This window comes from Varroa jacobsoni, unplaced genomic scaffold, assembly GCF_002532875.2.
Source record: "Varroa jacobsoni isolate VJ856 unplaced genomic scaffold, vjacob_1.0 scaffold_832, whole genome shotgun sequence".
Lineage (NCBI taxonomy): Eukaryota > Metazoa > Arthropoda > Arachnida > Mesostigmata > Varroidae > Varroa > Varroa jacobsoni.
This window is the reverse complement of record NW_019213734.1, coordinates 40,293-63,912: the sequence shown is the minus strand read 5'-3', so window position 1 is coordinate 63,912 and position 23,620 is coordinate 40,293. Positions and strand designations below refer to the sequence as shown.

The 23,620-nt window shown below is 39.4% G+C and overlaps 3 protein-coding genes and 1 long non-coding RNA gene across 8 annotated transcripts; 2 read left to right on the top strand and 2 right to left on the bottom strand.

Annotated features, from left to right (window-relative positions):
- The first annotated feature begins 232 nt into the window (after positions 1-232).
- Positions 233-8,107, top strand: SREBP (Sterol regulatory element binding protein). The gene is made up of 6 exons (XM_022839896.2): positions 233-2,421; positions 2,889-3,251; positions 3,670-3,761; positions 4,164-4,373; positions 4,606-4,877; positions 5,636-8,107. Exons 1-6 carry the CDS (start codon positions 384-386, stop codon positions 5,790-5,792), a joined length of 3,132 nt encoding a protein of 1,043 aa, XP_022695631.1. The 5' UTR covers positions 233-383; the 3' UTR covers positions 5,793-8,107.
- Positions 8,108-8,525: 418 nt separating this feature from the next.
- LOC111264213 (uncharacterized) lies at positions 8,526-9,894 on the bottom strand. Its single transcript, XR_002682751.2, has 2 exons — positions 9,379-9,894; positions 8,526-8,720 (listed from the first exon to the last, which is right to left on the bottom strand). It is a non-coding gene; the product is annotated as an uncharacterized LOC111264213 (long non-coding RNA).
- Positions 9,895-9,968: 74 nt separating this feature from the next.
- LOC111264212 (mitochondrial inner membrane scaffold 1) lies at positions 9,969-11,561 on the top strand. 2 transcript variants are annotated; one of them, XM_022839903.1, is made up of 2 exons: positions 9,969-10,051; positions 10,722-11,561. In XM_022839903.1, the coding sequence occupies exons 1-2, from the start codon at positions 9,984-9,986 to the stop codon at positions 11,431-11,433; spliced, it is 780 nt and encodes a 259-aa protein (XP_022695638.1). In that variant the 5' UTR covers positions 9,969-9,983; the 3' UTR covers positions 11,434-11,561. The 2 variants fall into 2 exon arrangements, with proteins under 2 accessions (XP_022695638.1, XP_022695639.1); XM_022839904.2 differs by lacking the exon at positions 9,969-10,051 and adding an exon at positions 10,331-10,445.
- A 1,646-nt stretch (positions 11,562-13,207) lies between these two features.
- Positions 13,208-23,603, bottom strand: LOC111264211 (polyprenol dehydrogenase). Of its 4 annotated transcripts, none has more exons than XM_022839901.2 (8): positions 23,479-23,603; positions 21,164-21,337; positions 17,643-17,771; positions 17,258-17,320; positions 16,189-16,290; positions 15,644-15,830; positions 15,103-15,280; positions 13,208-14,673 (listed from the first exon to the last, which is right to left on the bottom strand). In XM_022839901.2, the coding sequence occupies exons 2-8, from the start codon at positions 21,291-21,293 to the stop codon at positions 14,467-14,469; spliced, it is 996 nt and encodes a 331-aa protein (XP_022695636.1). In that variant the 5' UTR covers positions 21,294-21,337; positions 23,479-23,603; the 3' UTR covers positions 13,208-14,466. The 4 variants fall into 4 exon arrangements, with proteins under 4 accessions (XP_022695636.1, XP_022695634.1, XP_022695635.1 ...); XM_022839899.2 differs by lacking the exon at positions 23,479-23,603 and adding an exon at positions 22,082-22,458; XM_022839900.2 differs by lacking the exon at positions 23,479-23,603 and adding an exon at positions 22,082-22,458 and having other exon boundaries at positions 15,644-15,740.
- Positions 23,604-23,620: the final 17 nt, after the last annotated feature.

The following is a 23,620-nucleotide window of genomic DNA, read 5'->3' as shown; positions in this document are numbered from 1 at the left end:
TCTCCAGATGAAAATTATATTTTACCGCTGTATAGTACATCTACATAAACTTGTATTTTTTCTAATTCGAACTAAGTATCTGATGCTAGTTGCCTCACAGGTTAAAAAATCAGTTTAAACCTTTCGCGCGCTACAGTTAGCAAATATTTTTTGACATTGATTAGAACGTCGCGCGTTTCGCCGGCCTTAATGCGTTCAGTCGCAGTGTTTACAAATAGAAATCGTACGACTTTTTCTTGACGCTGGTTGGCCGTTGCTCGGTGTGCTGCTACACTATTTCCGATACCGCTCTTATGTAACGTTGCGTGTGGCAAAGACTAGTGTCGAATGCGGGAGATATAAGTATGTTTGTGGAGTGATCGCTGGTAGTGAGGCGCGACGCCATGGAGCAGTGGCCGCTTACAACAACTTCTGAGAGCCAAGGCATATCCCTCGATGAACTCGACCTTCTGTCGGAGATCAACAGTGATCTGCTTAACGACCCTGCGCTACTGAACCTTGGAGGAATCAAGGAAGAAGACTTCACCTTTAATCTAGACTTAGAGACACCTCAAACAGCCACCTCGCAGGTTCAGCCTCAGACTGCTGGGCCAACATCTTCCCAGCAACCAACTCAATTACAATCAACGCCATTGGACAATGGGTTGCCTACCCAACTACCTTCAACGGGGCCTTTATCAACACCAGTTAATGTGTTAAGCGCACAGAACCCTCCGGTGAATAGTGTAGTGCTTCCAGCCCGACCTTCCCAAGTTCAACAGGCGGCAGCTAACCTGCCACCAGTCAAACAAGTACAGGTGACAGTTGCTGGAGTGTCATCCGCCAATTCCACAAGTAGCAATAATGCCCAGTTTATTCCGCATTTCGCTACTGCTAATGGAGCTAATCAGCAAATATTGCGGGCGCAGCAAGTGCCACCCACTACAACCATCGTTGGTTCAACCTCCGCGCAAACAGCGCAGACACAACTGGGTCAACAGAAAATACTGGTGCACCATATTCCTCATTTTGGAGGAGTTTCGCCAAATATTGTAGTGAATACCACTTCAACAAATCATAAGTCGTTATCAGTCACTGATCTGCTACGTATTAACCCGGAACAAAAGGTGCAACTGGTGATCAAGAAATCCGGCGAAATTGTTTCACCACCGAATGTGGTCAATATCCCTTTAGTTCTCGAAGGTGATCATATGACACTGGGGCAACTGAATGTCAGCCAATCTCCTCCACCACCCGAACGAAAAAATTCACACAATGCAATCGAGCGGCGCTACCGATCGTCGATTAATGACAAAATCGTTGAACTCAAGGACATTGTTGCCGGTACTGAAGCGAAATTGAACAAAAGTGCTGTTCTCCGAAAAGCTATAGACTATATTCGGTTTCTGCAAAATGCAAATACACGACTTAAAAAGGAAAATGCTGCCTTGCGTTGCGCTTTGCAACAGAGCAGTCAGTCCGTTCCGTGTGTTGATATGCCAACTGTAAATGGTGGTAAACTTATCAACGTAGCCGCCACCCCACCACCCAGCGACCCCTCGATGATCGATTCAAGCTCAGAGCCTTCATCACCGCTTTCCCCGCAAGCCGTGTCTGCATATACGAACTCAGGCATGCGCGACATGACCCGTGTGTGCCTGTGCATATTTGGACTATGTATGTTTGCTCTGAATCCAATGAATCTAGTCTTGCGTGGTGCATCCTCAGCTATTGACCCGTGGAAGGGTGGCCGCGCCATTCTATCGGATAAAGACGACGAGCCTTCTTGGTGGCCTGGAGTTTTTTTCAGCCCCTATGTTATTTGGACTGTCAACTTCCTTTTATTATTATTGTGCCTTGGCGACGTTATTCTCTTTGGTGATCCAGTCATGTCACCCGAGCAAGAACGAAAATTCTGGATATTTAAAAAGCAGGCCCATTTTGATCTGACGAATCAAAACTATGAGGCGGCATACAATAATTTTGAGATGTGTCTTGAAACGCTAGTCGGCGCACCAACTGCGGTACCTCGATCAATACTTCAAACATGGACATGTCTCATTTGGCAAATGCTGCGACAACTTATGCATCGTATCTATATCGGAAAGTTCCTTTTTAGATTTAGCAGGAAACGTTACGCGAAGAAAATTGAGGCGTCTGTGAACCATCTGTCCGAAACATACCACAATCTACATCAGTTACATTTTGTGCTCAACAAGCGTTCTAACTGCCTCGGCCTCTGCTATGCTCTAGCAGCGGTTAACTACGCTGAATTAGGCACCCACTCGACGGAGCATTTGACGGACACGTTCTTGACGTGCGCGCTCAGGCTCATCAAGTGTCTCTTGTCGCGATTCCATTTTCTGGCTCGCTTCATGATCTACCGGGGTCAGCAATCTGCCCCTGGAGGATACGATCACCAATGGATTTTCACCCCAGATGGTAGAGCGTTTTTGTATTATGAATATTGCTTGAGCAGTTAGTCACAAAAGCGTAGGCGCTGTCTTCTTTTTCTATGATTTGGTGGCAACGGCGCAGAATAGAATTACTAACCATGCTTCTTGCGACCACACTATTTTTTCTATGCCGTTCTACTTAGGAAGCGTGGGTAGATGTTAACTCTTATTACAGGAGAGTTTTACTGGCCTAGGTCCAAAGTCTAAGAACTATATTTGGGTGATGACAGAGGGAGAAGGTAATTTCAAATTAATTTTGTTTAACAAGCTAGTGTTATTTCTAAATGCTATTTTATTGACTTTATCGTTTCATAAGTAAAACTAACAAAAGTATCAAATTAAGTATGACCTATTTACCACATTTATTATATTCCTTTTTATTAGAAATGTAACCACTCGCACCGTATATTCTTTGTAATGCTTTTCATCCATCTAAATAAACTGAAATTTCAGGCTATCGCTTCGTCACGGGCCATCTATCACTGAACCATTGTCCTCGTACATTGACGAACTCGCTCGAACAGAAGATGGTCGAACCTCTGGATCTCGTGGCTCAGCAGTATCGCTGGTTTCTTCTTGAAAGGGCCATTGAGAGCTTGAGCCCCCAAACATTGGCAGCGGCTAAAGGCCGTGACGGTGGCAGGCGTGCCGCTACCGATCGTTGCCTTGCCCTACTTGCCGAGCTGGAAAGGTGCCGCCAACGACGTTCGTTTGTGTTCGGATACAACTGGGACAGCAACTGCGTCGGGGACACCTCTACCTGGTGGAAAGAGATGCTAAGGGCTGCCATCCTCTGGGAACGGGGACAATCTAAGGGTGAGACGGCGCAACAACTATTTCTAATTGGGAATTTATGCTACGCTACTGTGCACGTAAGGCTTAGAATTCATTGTGTCCGTTAATGTTTATCAGTTCAAGCGTCTGGCCAGCAAACAACATCTTCCTATATGACGGGGCATTTATTACCTTTTTAATCGTCAGTTTTCGAAACACGCTTTTTACAATTAAAATTATTGTGTTTCTCTTATGAAGTATTTCTCTTACTACCTGTAAAATCATCTCTTTGCCTCCAACGCTTATTTGGCCACATATTCTTGCCAAAAATAGTGGCCCCATTTATTGGTATAATCCATAGACATTGCAAGCGTCGTATGTTACTTTTCCTTAATCGAACATGCATATAGCCGATATAACTCCCAACTATTTTGAAGATTCGAATAACAATGTTTTGCAGACATCAACTACGTGGTAATCGAGCACATGCCAGCCGAGTTATGGGAAAGCGAAGCACATCCGTTGGCTCGCACGTTACTCAGTTCTTTCCAGGTAATGGTGAACATAGTTCGAGAGCCCTGACAACGAGAAATGATAGCAACAACGATGAGTTGATAAAACAGAGTATCTAGAGGAAACTCCTAGCACTATGTTTGATACGACGTATTAACCAAGGAAGAGTTCCAGTGTTTGAGTATCCAGCAGACCCACATTTTGTTTGTGTTTCAAATAAAACGTGTCATTACGACAGTGTTTTTCACGTGTGTACTTGACTCTATTTCGTTATGGCTGTGCATATGAGACTACGTTCGCGGTAGTTTACGTTGTTATGATTCTCCTGTTATTTCCAAAAAGTGCATTTTGTGGCCTCTCGAAATTACCGGCATACGTGTATTTTCTAAATACCTTGTTTCTATTGGGTTGACACTGGAATCTTCACTATCTATAACACAGGCGCGACGTTGCTACCTGGATGGAAGCTTCAAGGAGGTTACGGCATTGGAAACGGAATTGGACACGTGTTCACGGCTCATCAAAGACTGCATGTCCTGGACCGAGATGGAGCTTCATGGTGTCACATGTCCACAGGACGTGGCATCTGTTTATGTCTGTCTTTTGATAGCAGTCGAATGGCTTCTACAAACGCGTATTGACCTTTGGGAGGTCTGTATTAATAATAGCAAAACAATAAAACCTTTAACAGAAACGCACAAAATCATCTGCGGATATAGATGAACTAATTATTTTCGTTGCAAATGACTGTATAATCAAGCCGTTTAGCTGAGGGTTAACACTAAGGCTTCTTTTTTCGAAATGACACCTATCGATACGCATGGCTTACTTTTCACTGCTTGAGACTAACATGTATCACCGTATTATATTTGTGCCGGGGCAGGAAAATAAAAACATCGATTTGGTAGGTTTTTGTCGTGATCACCGTCAGCTGCAAGAAGTCCTTAGATATTTCGGCGAGTCGGGCCAGGCTAAAATGCGGCTTTATGAGGGATTGGAGCGTCTTGTAGCTGGAGCCAACCCTGTGGAGACTCATCGCCTGCTCGAGGAATGCGTTCAGAGGCGCCGGAACAAGTATTCCATTATCTGCGCCAACAAAATGGCCGCTGAAAGAGTCAACATAGAAGATGCTCATGGGCTCACATTGGCCTGCAAGTAAGTTACCGTTCAGTTGCTTGTCGTTGATGTCAGGCAGTAAAACAACTTGGCAAATTTTTATGTACAGATCAAGTATTTGCAAAGACTTCCTTCTTTCATATGTATTAACCAAAGTTTATATTTCACTATTTTCCATTGAACAGTGCTCGAATCCACCGGTTTCAAAATCTGATTTGAAATATTTAGTGTTAAATATATATTTTTGCTTTTTATTTGCTCTGACCAGTTTTGACTACCGTTAGCATATGATCTGCATTCCTCTACTAAAATGCTGTTATTTATTACAAGTGATAGTCAAGGTGTCTTTTCTAAAGGAGTATTGGCATCTTAAGCATCTAACATTAAGACCAAGTGGCTGTCGTCACTCGATTTATGGTCCAACTGCTTTGTAGCTTATAGGAAGGGCTTTACTATTTTAGCATAATCTTACATTTTCCCAAAGATGCTGTTTTTCAACCGAAAAAATTTACCCATTTACAAAAAAATAAGCAAAGCTTTTATGGAAGTATTCGATTTTGTTGACACAAATATATTCAAAAATTATTCCCGTCAAAATCTGGGACAAATACATGTTTACATATATTATTATATTCGGTAGTTTTTTTAAATCTATTCGTATTATCAATACATTTAGTTACTCAGACTATCGCTTAGTTATAAGCGATAGTCTGAAAAATGTATTACAGTTATGTAATGAGAATAATAAATCTATTTGAGCAGGCAGAAAATTATTGTTCATTATGGCGGTGTTTCAGGTACCTGGAAAGTATGTTTGAATCGACTGAGTCACGTAATGTTGCCCTCTCCGAGGCCTCCCAGCTGTGGATGCTTCTTGGGAACCAGACGATGGCCCTCCGGTGTCAAAAGCTCATGCATTTTGCCAGCGGCGCTGCCATCGCTGCAGCTCACTGAAAATAGGCTTATCAGCTATTTGACTTTTAATGGGAATTCGAAAGCAAAACAGCCGAAGAAATGGCTGACAGGTAGAAGTTGCTCTTGCGGCTGGCCGACGGAAAAAGCCGCCAACACTGGATCTGGTAATTCAGCTACCATTCTCTTATTGCTTGCTGTCGCCGATGACAGCTGTCAATGAAGGAATTACATCTACATCAGAACGCAACAACGCATCCGGACCAAACCAATCATCCGTCTGTCATCTGAACTAAAATTCTCCGAAAACAATTGCGTTAACAGCACGTTTTGTTCCTATGCCAACCATTTGGTTGTGACTCCAGGACAGTTCTAACAAATCCTGCTGCGTTACATGCATTGGTCGTGTACCTGAAACCGATTAGAACTTACCTTCTGTGCGACCTTACTTTCATCGCAGGGCAAATATCGACAGGAAGCAGCGCAAAAATTATGACCTAATTATGAAAACAATTTCGATATCTTGCCGAATCAAGTTAATGGACGGTATTGTTCTGAAAATTCTATATAATGAAAGAAATATTTTTGTTGCCCTAATCAGACTAGCCATCGTTTCCGAACCCCAACACTCCGTCAATAATTCAGTGTACTTAGTAAATAGGGACTTCTCGTTGATATGCATGTACGCATGGATGAATGTGTATCTGTTAATATATGTGAATTTTGACATTTTTTTTTACATACTACAATATAATGTACGTATTATTCTTTGTCTCTTAATTACTTAAAAGTATATCAATAGTGTGAATATTATACTCACTGATTCAGCTCTACAACGATGAAAAATTGCCACACAGTACCCGTTAAATCGAGCAGCATTAATTAGCAAACTGATACGAAAACGCAGCAGAAAATAACAAAACATTGCAACAACAAAAGCATCACTAAAAGGATGAATAATCAAGGTAGCATTTTTGATTCCATCGTGAAGAATGCAACTGTTTTCTAACAAAGTTGGAAATGGTTGCAGTGGTTGAAAATTCTCATACTTATTACGTTATATATATATATACATATATATATATACAATTAGTCCATCTCTGTTGTAACCATTATCAACCTGATATATCATCGTATACAAACACATATATATATATTTCAGAAATTGAATTGCTATACACATTGCAGTTCCTACGGCCGTCTTTTTCCATTTTGCGACAGCAGTATCGGAAGCAAATTTTGTTAGAAGGCTCGGACACTTTCATGGAAACTGCATTATTTACATCAGCATGAAAGCAGTTAAGCACCCGCCACTCGCGGTAAAACGTAAATGGGTAGCTAAATAAATAAACGTAAGTGGGTAGGTATACAGCTGGAGGTAACTGTCATGGTGATAAATTGAATGTAATTATTAATAGAATAGCATAGATTATGTTCTCACACCATCTTTTACTGATATGTGGTGGTTTTCATGAATATTCGTTTCGAACTGGATTCCGTTGAAATTTTTTGTTCGGAAGATACGATAACAATATGGTTGCGTTGAATATCATAGAAACATGGGTAATATTAATAATAACGTATTTATTTAGATGTATTAATAACGATATAGTGATCATTTCATGGAAACAAAATATAGTAATTATGGCTATAAAAAAAGCATATACTCCTTCACAGTGACGGGCTTAGAGATCGTCTTTTATCTATTGTCTAATTGCTATCACACGAACGTTTATTTTTTGGGCATCTGAAAAACAATTTGAAATGCTTTTTTAGCCCAAAGGACAGACAAAAGTAATCATAGTATAGCAGCCTATGCATATAAATGAAATCACGTCGAAGAAAATCCATGAAAAGTTAGAAATACCACGTACCCCATCATTTCGTCCTGCTATATAGTTCTAGACAAATGTCATTCATTGCATGTAAAAATTATTCGCGTTGATAAACAAACAGATCTCTATTTTTTCCTGAACTGGTTGTAGTGCAGCTACTGTAACAATACATTAAAAGTCGCCACGGAGGTCAGAGATAGACTAAAATAGGGGCAGATAAACGTGTAAGCCATAATAGTTAATTGCTATTTGGTAAAGTACACCTACGCTGGTCATGGTCGTACAGTGCTCAAGAAAGAACTAGCGCAAAGGTATTTGCCATCGATCGACTGGCTAGTGAACAATGATTTTGTCGCTACCGCCAAGGCAAACACTGTGGGAGTCTTGCTGGATGTATTTGTATACTAACACAACCGGACCTAACATGTGTATAATGTAACGCAAAAATTAGATTTTCAATAACTAATAGCCATCGAAAAATAAAGAGTACGACAACGACAACGAAAAAGTGCTAAAAAATCATCTTTTCTCGAAATTCATTCAGTATTTATGTGGAGAGTCCATGGTAAGCTTGCATTTTGATCAATGTCACATTAATGAATGATTACAATTAACCACCGACTTTAGCAATCAAATGTTGGCATAAAAGTAATCTACAGGAGAACGCAAAAATCTGTTTTCATGTATTTCATACGATTTTGGAGCAGTCCGGTAAGAAAGGTTCCGTCGAAGTGTTTCGTATTTTTTGTAAACTTCGTTTTTCAGCTGGCATAATGCTTCCAATCTCACATTCACAAACATTTTTCAGCGTAAAACGTTCGGCGTCTTACATTTACTACTCACTTCTGCGTTTACTTTGGTTGCTAATTTGGTTGCTTTTTTCTATGTTACACTCATAATGCCAATACCTGGAAATTGCACCTAAATGAAAACAACCGGATTTCCCGTGCTCCCAAATAGCCTTGTATTTATTTCTATACAGTCTGATGTCGCCGAAAATGGAAATCCTCATCTGACTTCGATTTGAGTCTTCATACGGCCGTTTCCGGTGCGGCTATGTCTCCGGCATCCTCAGTTCTTCTAAGAGGCATTTGGAGTCCAAATTTGGAGCAACTCTGATAACGTCTACTTCGACCTGAAACGAAATGTAATTCATCGATTAAGTCTACAGCCAAGACAAAACAGCATTCCCAGTGAACACCGTAAAACTATGCATGTAGATTTCTAGAAGGCTATGAGCGGCGAATATAACGGCAGCACGTGGTCGCCTGCCTACGACCAACCTATCACCACCTTGAGGGCGCTCACGCGATTTCACGTAACTTACGTGCATTTTCGACCTCAGTGTAAGCATATTGATCGTGTTCGCGAGCATCATAGCGGAATTACCAACGAAAACAGATATGGTCAACAAACGGCCACAATGGGGACACTAAGCCTATTCCTAATCGCAGCTGCTTGTATACCGTTTGAATGTTGTAAGCGATAGTGATCGAGCAGATTGAACTTGCTCTGCGGTGCATGAACCAATATCATCACGATAGAACAACAAAATACCATATATGAAGTTTTCTCTATGACTCAATGTAACTAAATTGTCGGACTGGCGTACTGCAAAACGCCACGTTGCACACCGCAATGGCCGTCGTCAGCCACTTCAAAAGCTAGCACTTCCGCAATCCACTAAAACTACCGTCGTGGCAGCAACACACAAAGAACATTCCAACGATGCGTTTCACAAGACTTATTTGCTAGGCTCTGCGTAAGATATATCTTGCTGGAATTTCCTATACCTTTCCCTCATCTTCCTGCGCTTACGCTTCAGCCTGCGCATTCGCTTCTTACGCCACTTGGCCCTCATGACCGACGGTGCACAAACACCGATTCATAAAAGACTCTAAACCACCATCTATGACGCCTATATAGGCACGCTAGCAGCGCCATCTAGAATGCGTCCGGGTGTGTCGGCGGTTGGTGCATAAAAGGCGCCAAAAATTGATTTGAACAAGAAATACTGAAATGGACGTTATTATATATAAAAATCATAATAAGTCGAGCATTTTTTTTTTACCGAATATCATATATACATTGCTTAGATCACGTATCAAACTGTCCCTCTAGTATTTATTAATTTGATGTTTATGCTATCAATAGAAGCCGTTTGTACGTTTTCCTTTGTTGCAACTAGTCAAACAAATAATTCGTGATCATCGGCTGTTTTAAGCTGTCTTATTTTAAAGTCACAGAATTATAAAATCGAATTGAATGAAGCGTGTATGGGGCAAACACACTCTAAAAGCCATAGCCGAAAGAGGCGTCTGCTTGAATTAGCTATGATGCTTGCGACAAAAAATAACTATTTATGGTATCTAATCTGAATGGTTCACTGATTAAAAACATGGCGCATTTACCTCGCCAAAGTAACTGCTTGAGCTTAGTGAACGTCGTGTTTTTTTTATTTTTGGGGTAAGTGTATGTTCTGCTTTGTCGCTTACTGCACCTGCAACGTCATTGTTTACACGATTTAAAAATAACTCTAGTCGAATTTTTAACATATAGTCTTAAGTTTACTGAAATAATTTCAGAAACATAATATTTTGCAAAATGATTGATAAAACTCGTACGTCATAATTAACTAATTAGTAAGTGGTTCATTCGACAAAAATAATATGTCAAAAATTGAGTTCCAAATGCACCGCGCACGATTTCCGTCCGTTTATGATAACTTTCCTCGTACCCGTGTACTCTTTGTTTACAAACACAAGGTTAGACGAATCTTGTATGGGTCATACCGACAACTCCGAAAGTCAAAAGAACTGATTCCCGCCACGAGCCTATAAACGACATCGATGCTATCCGTGTAGGCTCTCTTTTTCTCAGAAATCATGTCACAATATTTCAGAGCTTTCAGATCCATTGTTTTCATTGTACATTTCATTATGATAAACGTTTAGCTACATATTATATGTAAACGAAGTAAAAAAAATGTATTGAATAAACGAAAAAAGAAAATGGAAACCGGAATCCGTGTAATATGTGTTCGCATAGCGCCAACAGTACAACGCGGCGATTATGTGTGGTCAATCTATGGCGCCGGTGGGATTCCACGGACGTTCATCAGGAATTTTCATTACAGAAGGACGTTAGCGGAGAGCACAGTTAGCCACGCCATTCTTCAGCGTCGACCCCTGTATAACAACATCCTCAACACTTCATCAACACAGAACAACTATACCGGTAATTTTGCTCAACGGCGGTGTCTATCATTAGCTGACGTTCTTCGAGGGAACAAGTTAGCTGGAAATCAGTCTAATTTAGATTTGAAGCAATCAGCAGGTGAGAACATCTTTAAAAAATGTGACGAACCTTCGAAGAAAGATGGTGCTGCTAGCGTGTCAAATGAAGAGGTTACTAAAGAAAGCGAGCGCGCAGAGACCACAGAGGATCCTGATTATGACGACATGAAGAATAAATCACTTTTCGTCAGATTCAAAGAGTACTTTAAAAAATACTGGTACTTGATGTTACCGGTCCATGTAGTGACGTCCACAATATACTTCGGCGCATTCTACTACCTGGCAACTCAGGGCTTATCTCCAATACCGCTGCTCCAATACTGGGGGGTACCCGAAAAATACCTCGACTATATAACCGTGTCGGGCTTCGGCGAACTGGCTGTTGCTTTGGCTTTCTACAAAGTAGCTACCCCCCTCAGATACCTGACGACGTTAGCCGTGGGCGGGGTCACGGTGAGACAACTAAGGAAGCGAGGTCTTCTGCGATCGTCGTCTCAGATCAAAAGCATGGTCAAAAACAAAGTAAAAAATATAAAAGAGAAAAGATCGTAATTAGATTATTTGTATATATGAATGAAGTTCTCTAGGTGCTAAAACCACTGAACTGTTAGTGATCGTTAACGGATTAATTAATTAGAAACAAATAAACTTACGTACTCGTTTTAGGTGTGTTAAAACTATGCTTATGGAGTGCTTATTTTTGTGAGGCTCGCTGTAATCATTCTTCAGCTGTTTCAGGTACCAATACAAACTTAAGTAACTGTAATCATTTTATACTATAGATAGCATTGAGTTGCGTTTCGTTTTCGATCGTCTTAACTATTTCTAACGACATTAATTTGTCACACTAGCTTGCCGTCAAAAGTAATGCTTAACACTAGGGCTGACTTGCCGTCAGAAGCAATGCTTAACACTAGCACAAAATGTGGAACTCACTTGTTTAGGCTATTGAAACATCGTCTACAGTTACTAGCCTCTTTGATCTAGTACCCAAATCCCGATCCAGTACGTTTTCAGGAGGTGAGATCAATATCCCCTGAATGAGAAGGCCAGTAAGCCTCCCATTTACGGAATTGCCCTGAAGAGAAACCTACAAAATGGTAAGTGCAGACCGTTAAGTCAGTTAAACCGAAGCTGACCTTGAATCGAATACGATTCAAGTATAGCGTTTTAGCCAATTTAAGTATTATTATCCGATTAAATATCGTATATTATTTCAATCTCTATTCTGCTAACCTAACTCCTGCAGTTAACTGATAAAAAAAAACTGTTATGGAAAGCGGAAGAAAAAAACTTTCGATTCAGTGACACATGTCAAAAAGCCGATTTCAGATATAAAATCTTGAGCATCGAATAGAACTACTTTCAGTTAAACAGACGTAGTAATAATCAAAGATTCAGAAGATTTGCTTCTATTATTATAAACAGATTGACGGTGTTTCAACAACCGGCTCTCACTCACTCGAACGAAACATTTAAAAGAGACTGGGCGAGAAAGCTAAATATCTATTATGTTGGGATTAAAAAGATTAAAACTGTGAATATCCTATGAGAGGTAGATGCAGAAGAAGATGGAGAAGGGTTGATCATTACTATTTTATATTGGCCTTAAAGTTGGACGTTAACTGGAAGACTCTTTGCAGACCCTTCTATAATTTCCGATTGGCACACCTCATGATCGTTTAATGATAATGTGTTTGCCTAGTAATCTTTAGGACACGTGAGCTGATTTAGGTTTAAAACCGAACATACACGAGGTTTATTTTGTGCCAAGAACTAGCCTTCTGAAGCAATTGTTAACGGTGCTACTAAACGTAAAGTTCAAAATACTTATAGCAAATTCACTACTGAAATAATAGGTTAGTACTCGCCGTTGTATTTTGCATCCAGTCGTGGCAGTTGTGTAACACCGCATACTTCTAAACAGCGCTTGCCCTTCTGCTGTTTATCTATGACAAATAATTATCTTACTTTATGAGCAAACGCTTCATCGTTAAATATAATCTGTCATAACAAAGTTGAATTAAAGAGGCATAGAAATATACAATAGCTTAGCCATCTACTGATGTAAATTATAATTTGATCTAAGTAAGTTTTTAAGCCTTTATGAGCATTCACCAAAACTCTAATCAAAGTCACGTTACCTAGCTTTCTCAAACAATGACAACATTTACTTTTCGATGTCAAGCTAATCTTTGTAAATGCACTGTAACATGTAGACAGAATATGTAAACATGTCTAGAAAGAATATATAGACGACATCACTTACGCACAGCGTGAAAAATACCAACTAAGTTACTTCATTCGTCATGGAATAAAAAGACCATTTATTGAAAACGACGCTAGGACTAATCGGAATTGTATTTATTCTTATACATACATCTTTGCATATTTGTAAATTTACACAGGTATGTGGATTACGACAAGTAAAATTGCTTATCTAAAATATGTGTAAATATCTATCAATTGCAGTTGTATTGTACTACAGTACTGTATTAATTAATAGTCTACATGTCCTAGCCCTTAAATTATCAATGATTACATAACACATCTCAATATGATACTCAGGAAACTGCAAGGAAGTAAGCGTTTGCCGGAATGTTGTTCACTGCGATCTCATTTGCTTTCATACAGATACAGCTAACTCGCTGTGTGGATCAAGCGTAATAATTTACTGTTATATTTACCGATAACAACCAGAATCCCCGAGTGACGGGTCAAGTAGATTTGAAAAATCGTACAGTTTTCTTTTTTTTAACTAAATAGTGTATTTAAATTAACCTGGTCTCCTTACTAGGCATAATTCTGGCATAGCGTCTGCTCGAAATAGTATCGACTTTACAAAAGTGTAAATAAAGCTGTAAAGTCTTGGATCGTAGGTCGAGTCAGTCAGGTGGTGTATTTAGTTAAGTTGTCATTACCCCGAACAAGACTCTAGTTAGTCGTTACAAGCAGCTCTTGTTATCATTGATTAGAAAATAAATTTTACATGCCCTTAGATAGAAATCAGTGTAAGAGAAACTTTACATCGGCATAGACGGCATGTCTGGCTTCTAAATATTTCTAGCAATGCGATGTTTTTAGTTGCCTGAGCGTTTGACATGATGTAATTATTACTCACGCGCTACGGTTTCGATAGCTATTAATTCTATGATATGTAGTAATGTAATTTAACAAAACTACGATGGAGCCAGCGTAGGTTATTTATTTTTTTTACAAAGGTTTGGCAATTATAAGATTAGCAATTCAAGCAACTACAATTCTTGCTACATTATCCCATAGGTCATTCACTGGCTATTCATCATCTTTACCTTGCTGCAAGCGTATTTCACTTAAGACAGCGGAGTAGCGTAGACAACATTTGCAAATGCACGTTTCGAACATCAGTCATAATAAGCACCACAAATATATCTATATATAAAACAAATGCTCACTTCGCCTCACCTCAATTACGCTTAAGCACTCTCTATACATGGCAATAAGCTTCCTAATGAGGTACCCCAGTACTATAGTTCCTTTCGCAATGTTATCTCAGCGTTATAAATCAAATAATGAGCCTTTTCATTAAGACGCTCTATACTGCCACTACTGTGGATGTACAAGCTTCCTAAAATCGGTGTACGGTTTCAACATTTCGGCTGTTTTTTCAAAGAGCTTCTCCTGCACTATTCGGTCGTACACCAACCGGTTCGGGTTGGCGGGGCGACAGAACTCGAGGTATTTACCTCGTACGCCCCTCATCTTACTGCTAAGACATGCGAATGTGGGGCAAAATGCACCTTCAGCGCCCGTCTGAAAATAAATTGAAAAAAACGATTGACTTAATGGCTGTTTCTATATATTTTAGTCGAGTACCATTAGCAACTCGACTTAATAAATACGAACGTGCTCTGCGTTCGAGTAAACGGTTCGTCACATGATTTATGAAGCCTAAATTCTAAGGAAACATCACTCTCTTCCACCATAACCACTGAGTTCATTCATCATATTACCTTGATCTAAGCTCCCAATTACTTCGGGTGATCTTGTTTATTGGAAAGAATGATTCTATTTCCCGTTTAACGTAGCGATACCATAGCAAGCTATTTCCATTTCAAGGTCTACTTCACGATGCCAGCAAAATATTGTTCTTTTTAAGACAAGCCGGAGGGGATATATATATATATATATATAAGATTACAAAAAGCAGACACACATTTGCCTGGTATAAGGAACGCATACCATGATACACAATGGCCCAAGAATATATCGAAGAAGCACATGCTTGTACAGCGAACTTTCAACAACGCCAGGATGAACAGCATTCACGTGAAGACGCGTTTTCGCAGCCAGATATACCACCAGTAGTAGTTGGCACATCTTCGCTTGGGCATACCACAGGTGCGACGAATAGCCAAACCTACAAAATGGTCACAGTTAGGTCTCAGACAGAGCAATCAGGTGATTTGTACCATGGAACATACATGTTTGTTTGATACAGATTGGATATTTAATACTATGAAACCACGTTATCGATTTGAAATTACAATGATGTCATGTTAACCATGACAACAGTGGACCACGTAGTTGTACTTTTATGTATTATATCTCGGGTTAAGATTAACTAAATAATAATATTTCGAACTACGACTCAGGCCGTAACAATCGCCACGGCAATGTTTTGTTTTATTACATTTTATTATGTTTTATCACTTGCACATGGATTATCAACTGCAGCTATACGTAATAGAGCACGTACGTCATTTAACCAATTTATACATACCTTCCGTTGAGATCATCCAGCTGAACGAATCCTGGCTTATGGCACACTGAGCTGACGAAGACTACTCTCGTGGACGGGCACAAATACGGATAGAGCTCTGATAATATCAGGCAGTGCGACAGATATGAGACTAGCAGTTGGGATTCAATACCTCCATACAGTTGGTATGGGGCGTGCATGATGCCAGCTAGAACAATAAGGTAGCCAAACCTGAGACTAGACCTTCAAATTTTTACAATATACTACAATAGATTCTTAGGACTGACAAACCATTAACTATAATTACTTACAAATATTTGCCGAATAAGTCATAATTGCCAAACATCTGTAAACAGACTTGTCAATAGCACAATTTTAAATATCCTTGTCAAAATTAAATTGACTAGAATGTTTGACACCTGATACAAGGTAACAGTATTTTCATCTACTATACTTTTTGAAAAACTTTAGGAGCCTTCTTTACATAATGAAGACAGTTAACATAGTAGCTGACATAAGAACGATAATACGACGCTGCATGGAGCAGATGTATCTTTTGGCATTACCGTTGAACAGAAGAACATTTGGGATACATTTTTCTTGAATCAGCCGTGCGCATATTAATTTGACGTCATCTAATCTGCAAAGGTCAACCTCATAATAACGGACTGAAAGGTGCAACAAAGATATTAGTATCTACAGTATATATATATATGCCGCCAACGTACACAAACTGATATGATTAACGAAATCGACTGGCTCGCTATTTTTTGTCACAAGCATACACTTGTTCTCTATTCTAAAATAAAACCGCAAATTTCTTATGGAGGATGCCATGTGGAGACCGTAACGAGCTTTTGTTGAGAATATGAGTGAAAATGAAGTTTTATACAATATGTTCGCGCCGCACAAACGCTCATCGGGATTAGAGATCGATGTCTTACGTTGCTGCCAGCCTTTATGCGGCGTTCAGTGGGTCTGCGAAAGGCTTTGTAGGAACCAAAATCATAATTATTTAATATAACTTAAAACACATATACATGAAAAGTCATTCCTGATCATAGCATAATTGTCATCCAAAGTGACAGACTCTTTTCAAGGCTCGAGTTCCTATCTTCATTTGGTTTTTCTACTTTCATCAATGGACTTTTTTTGCTGCTATACACTTTTTGGGTTTATGAATGTTTTCGACTTTTGATCTACCATTAGTCCAAATGTAAATTCGAATGTTCTTTTACTTTAGGTATTTCATAGGAACTTCAGCAAATCTGCATGAACTAATATTACTTTACTCACGGTTACTCGCAGAATTCTTGAAAATTATTCGCAAAAAACGGAAGTTACATTGAATAAGAATATTTGTGAGGAATATTTCTATGGGTAAAAAAATACCCAAAGATATGGTTTAATTTATATGCAGTTTTAAAACAAACGACACTAATTTTAACCCAAACATATATAATAAACAAATGTGACTTCTCGAGTACGTGTTTATGATGTGTACGTTGAACTACAGGCTTTATTTCTCATTTTCATTTAAAATTCTTGTATCTAAATGATCATTTGGATTTTTAAAAGACGAATTGTGCATTTACACGAATAAGTAACATGTCAAATACGAGTATAGAGACAAACCTTTGTTCACAGGTCCAAGCGCAGATAATTTCTTTAAGGCTTCACTTTGTGATAAGATGTCAACTGATAGGATAAGAAATAAACAAAAATTTTCGTTAGAACTATAGCCTACAATTATGCTCGAAGTCTCCTTATTGCTCAATGAGAACAATGATTATCTTATGTGGTTTTTAAGTTAGCTCTCAGAAGTGTCCTAGGCATTTGCGAAGAGTTTACAAGGGTTATAGGTGAATACATATATCTGATGATAGATAAAATTAAATATTTTATTTTTTACTTTGAACAACATAGATTAACTACTCAAGTGTTATGTAAGTGACTTCTCTTGAATACTGTTCCCTTAGCCTCAGGCACAAAATATAGAAGACGAAAGTAGTTTAATTACATATAATGACGAAGTTGCCGCACTCTGTAGCTTTCTTTGTCACCTCCAGCCCAATCAACCCCACTCCGCCGGTAATAAGAAGTGTCTGGTCTCGCAAATACAGACTGTCATCAGGTGCATCCAAAAGACCTGCAAATGAGTTGATACGTTTCGTGTTGCTAACTGCATAATTACTTTTTTAAATTACGTTACCAGGCACCGGACAAAGAAGTCAAGGCAATGCGGTATAGACCTTCTTTATTACACTAGCTCTGAAAATAATTTGTGAAATAATTTTTGTGACTGCAGAGATCATATAAACCTGATCGACAAATAGCGCTTCTTATAACCGCTTATTTTACACTCCGCAGGCTCGTTGTGACGCTGTGAGTCTTCCACGTAAGCTCAAAAACTGAGCATGGTAGTTCGCGCTTGAAAATATTAGTTAGACTGGCTGTTTAATGTCGCGCAAACTTTTGCCACATTGATATTTTATCGGAAAGTTACTTAAGCAAACTAGAGCGGGTTCTATAGAAGCGATGCGTCTATGTATAGTCTTTTGTCCCAAATTTTTAATCCATAGGGCCATAACAGCCAGTATGAAAGATCATTATTGCTAAAGGAACAAATTATCGAGATGTTACTCTTGATTCCTTATAAACCAGTCGAAAAATAATTTCGTTAGCTTTAGTCAACTACGCTCCAACCCGAACAGCGTAAATAGTTCGTAACTATGTGAAACCACGTTCTAGAATAAGCCCAATGGAAGGAAACATTCTATAATATACGTGATATGACTTTTACTATCTATGGCTAATTCTAGATCTCCATCAACATGCCACATATAGCAGCAGTCAATCACTGCGAACATAGTACGCGAAACAACTGCTTACTAACGACTAGAAAAAGCAAACGCTGCTCAAAGCCGGCTTAGAAAGCGATGCGTCGTTTATTTCGGAGAGCTGCTATTCTTGGGCACACACAACGTTATCGGGGTCATCGGAACTTGGCATGGCGACGGGAGTAGGCACTATGGTCGCTGATCACGTGGGAACGATCAGCCGAGAACCTGTACGCAGCCCACGCTGTGCAATCATATGTACAATTAGGGTTTCATTTTAAGGGAACGTGTCATCTAGTTGAGACTGGCGTAATTACTCTTTTTCTACTAGTAAGCGTCTGTAGCTCAGCATTCGTTTAAGCTGAACGCGATGAAACGCATGTTTCCAAAGGTGCAATTTTATTTGGCATATTGTACAGTTCTTCTTTCCTAGTACGTGTTGGACTGCATGAATCAATTTCGTCCGGTGATTTCATTAAGTAATAAAATTTAGCGCCCGTTTTCTCGTCGCGTCAACCAATTTAGTTTGTTGATATCATAGCTATCTTTATGTAAGCTATAGCTCGATACTTCCAATAACCCAATAGTTCTTCCGCATTAGTCAGCCTATTTTATTTACTGCATTACACTTTTACAGTTATTGCACTATGCTATTAGAATGTTCTAACTATACTGGAGTCTCGGCGTTGCTGTACCGACAGGTTATTCTAGTATCAACGAACTTAACTGATGTTGCACCTAATAATGATATCCTGTTGTAGTTATGTTGTGACGGTATTATTGTTTTTCTGACTCAATTATTAAAGAAATACCTGAATTGATTTTTAACTTTATTTAATTTACCAGTATCTACTAAAATAAATTTTAGTTCACCAATATATATTATACAAGGTAATTAAAAACCTTTTACTCTGTTACAGTTATTTCCTGTTAGAACGTTTTTATAATCTTGACACCCTACTGCACTTATTCCGTTTGTTTACTTCAACTAATTTGCTCTCCGACTTCCATATCCACATATTTCATCAATACTCAACACTGGCAAAAGTTACCATTTTACTCCCAAAGAGGAAAAACTTCGAAAAATATTTTTTTTTTAAACGTACTTGTATGCGCTTTTTTAGAACTTGAAAAAAGCGAACAGCTTTCAGATATAAAGCTGCTGTGAACATTTAACAATCTTTCATCAAACGAGGGCCAGCTTGTCCAAATTAGCTCTGCGCTCTATAGAAGAAACAAAGTACATCCCAGACAACTTGTCCCATATACTCGGTGAAATTCCACATGCAGCTCATCCTCTCTTCCAGCCAGTAATCACTGCACGGAGGCAATTTGGGTAGGTAGAGGAACAAACACTCAGTTTCAGTAATACTGTACAGAATTTAACGGAAGTACCTAACTCTTCCGTTTCATAGTTCTGCTAAAAGCCTCAGTCCTGATAGAGCAGAAAAAAGTAATGTTAGTAGTTATTCGGCCTAAAAGCTTATTCTCAGAGCAGTATTTTAAATGATTTCCTCTTAAACATTTAGATATCTACAAACTGCGATTGGCCATGGCTACACCTAGCACATCGAAATCATACTGATGTTCGATAGTGAGATTTTTGGGGTGTACTGAGGGCACGTTATTAGTGATCTTTGCGATGGTGACTTATTACGACTTATAACAAAGCTAAAACTTTTGAGTTTTTACCGGTTAACACACCACGCCTGTCTTTATATTGTAAAATATTGTATTATTTTAAATCTGTTTAAATAAATAATTTTAACAAGACTTTCTAGAATGTTATACAGCGTTTGATAGTTTGTTGTCAATTAGAATTGTTTGCTGGGTGAAAATTAAAGGTAATCGTCAAAGAGATGATGTTATTTCTTTTTTTATTAGTTTGTCTAGAATTGTTTAATGAATTCACAGTGGAATAAGGAAGAATCACGGGTAAAATCGTGCCCATATTTAAGAACAGAAACGATGTTTTTTTTTGGCTGTTTTTGCTTTGAACTATCTTCGCTAGTTTAACTGAGACGATTACGTATTCTGTTTTCGAATGGCTAATAAATTGCATTTATGCCGTCTGCGTAAATGGTAAACTTCAGTAAGCCCGCTGTTGATTTTATTAACGTATTTTGTCATTTAATTCGTTGAGATAATAGTGTATTACGTCATTACCAAAGGCTACAGATCTTATCTCAGGTACCTTCAGTATTATTAGTATTATAGGCTAAAAGCAGGCGAGAATACTATTCAAAAAGTACCACAGATAGATTTGCGTCATAAAGGTTGCAAATACCCTGTTGTATGTTAACTAGACAGGAATCAAGTAAATTTGAGAACTTTATTTGTGCAGTATATACAGAAATTAAATTCCACTGAGTAGATTAATGATTAACATGTGAATAAATCAAAATTTGGTCATAAGATGGATTTAACAAATTTAACAGATTTAACAAAAGCTGCGGAAACCTGTCTTCATACCAATCAACACCATACAATGTAATATCTGCCCTATCCATGCTGACATTTCAGCACATAAAGTATGTTAAATTCCAATTACTCAGGGATAGAGATGTTTAAAAGAAATCTAAGCTTTCACTACACATTGGTTCTTGAAAACTCGTTTTTTCATAGGCAAGTTATGAGGAAATTCCACATAACTAATTTAATAAAAACTAATAGGAGCTTCTATATAATTGCGTAAACTTACCGGTGCGGTATCGAAATAGCCAAACATATTGCATAACAAGCTCATAAACTGCCAATGCGTAGATGACTATACAACCGTAAATTTTTAGGAAGACATCGCGGAGATATGAATAGTTCTTCATTTTATCCATTAAGCTTTCAGCAACAAATACTGTCGCAGCAGAAATCTCCTGAACTGCAAAACGAATCACATAGAGGCGTTACAATAGCGATGTACAGTTATGTACATAATCTGTTTAAAATTCATTTGTTCATAGTGCACAGGCATAAAATCCTTCATGAAGATCCAGCATGAAGATACTTCACGTATTGCTTCAGATTGGCTACAGTAGTTGATGTGAGTCTGAATATGGCACTGATATTAAATAGATCGCTATAGATTATTTCCTTCGCAGGATCTCTCTCTCTCCTTATTTTAACGTCCTAAGAGCATTATGCGTCCTGTATCGACGCATCACGGACGCATTTACATTATTGACTAAGTATATAGGCGGCGTTAAGATCCCCTCAAGTCTAAATGTCTTTCTATCAAATAGACCTCAGAGTGATGCACACTTGTAGGCAACTCTAAGTCAGTTTTTTCGATACTGTATACCTCCTAGAAATTAGAGCAGGGCGCACTCAGTACATTTTTTCCCCCGTCATATACTTAATAGCATTGAGCGCGTTGAACCGACCGCGCGAAAGGCGTTCAGATAAAAACGAATGTTAAATAGTTCGGCGCCTATCTGCTTCAAATGTTCCGATAGACCCTATCAGCTGATGAGAGAAACGGCGGGTGTTGTGTACGTTGCGTTGATCTGTCTGCGAAGATTTGTTCTCAGTGTAACTTCTTTAGATTGTTTCGAGCTCTATACCACTACATTTGCTCGCCTATTTCCAGTCCCAGTCTCTACGTCGGGAGTGTCATTTTTCATACCCTTCCGACTAGGCCACTGAGTTCTCTGTCTCTCTTCTCGTGGCACGCGCACTGAGGGCCTTTGCCTATACCTGCCAGCTTCTGATGTTTTGTTCGATTTCGCTCGTTGTTCTAGAAAGAAAAGAGGCCAAAATATCTCTTGTATTGAACGTGTGTGGGATTGTTTCGATGGCGATGCGTTGTATGCGGGATACACCCAACAAGCGGCTAGAACAGAGCGCAATCGGAGCCCGTTGACCGTGATGAACGGGGGACCGTCAACCAGCCCGATCATCGCGATAACGTGGATTAAGTAGACATCCACCCGAGTGAGCTATCATTAAAGCGGCGACACTGACGGTCGACCATAGTCGAGTATATATACCGTCGATTATACTATTTCAGAAACGCATAGTCCGTCGTTTTGCTACCACAAGCACTGTTATTAGTGCGTTTCTAGTAGAGTGTGCTTCTGTTTGTTTATCTGATTGTGTGTCTGTCCCGTCAGTGTATCGCCTGTATGCCTTACTGGCTTACTTGGCAGCATTGTATATGTTAGCTGCCGTTTTGTGTGGGGTTTATTCACTATTCGTTTGAGAGGGAAGCAACTGAGTGCGAACGAAGCGCGTACGCGTTCAGCTCACTGCTTCCGACATCCGTCGACATCCGAGCGCCGCTACCACCGCGATCATACCACAACAACAAGCCTGTTGATAATGTTTTTTTCGGCGTCTTGTTTTATTTGCTGGTTGTTGTTGTCAGGACCAACAGCATCACTATGCTATATGCGCATCTGATTAGCCACTGCCGCTGTTGCTGCAGTGATACCATTTCGCAGTGGTTACGGAAGCTACCGCTGTGGGCAGGACAGAGAAGGCGATTTTGAACAGCGGCACTGACGACGACAAAGTAACTTGATATTGTAACTATCCTACCGCTATTACGGTAAGGTAGACATCGTTAGAAGCACTCACAAGAGTGTCTTGTTTGCCGATAATTGTTGGCCTGGGGCTACGGCGGCCCTAACCCGTGCGCCGGTCACAATTTAGGACGCGGCTTGTCTGGTGACAACTCATCAATTAATCTCGTGCCGATTTAGCCGCTTTGAGTCACGCTGAGTAGTCAGAGACTAACACAAGCGCGAAGGGGGTAACAAGGAGGAGTAAAATTCCAGGACGAAGTTACGGGTTACAGACACACACACACACACCCCCACTTTAATAAACACCATTGTCGTCATCATTATGTCCTTGAACCGTGTCGTGTATTTCGAGTGGCTCAGTGGTCTGATACGGTAAAGTTCTCATCCATCACGATTTCAATATCTGTTCTAGTACGGATGTTTCGAAATGTCATCATAATAGAAACGCAACAAATAAGTAGCGCTTACAAGCGGACAAATAAGCGGCACTACATACCTTGTTATCGCGTTAGACCGGGGATTTACCGCATAAGGTCTACTGATTCCACTAAGCCCGGTGTCTTCCAATTGGGATCTTCTAACATAGCGTTTATACGCTCGTGTTTTATCGATACTGCTAGTGAGGAATTGCACTACTG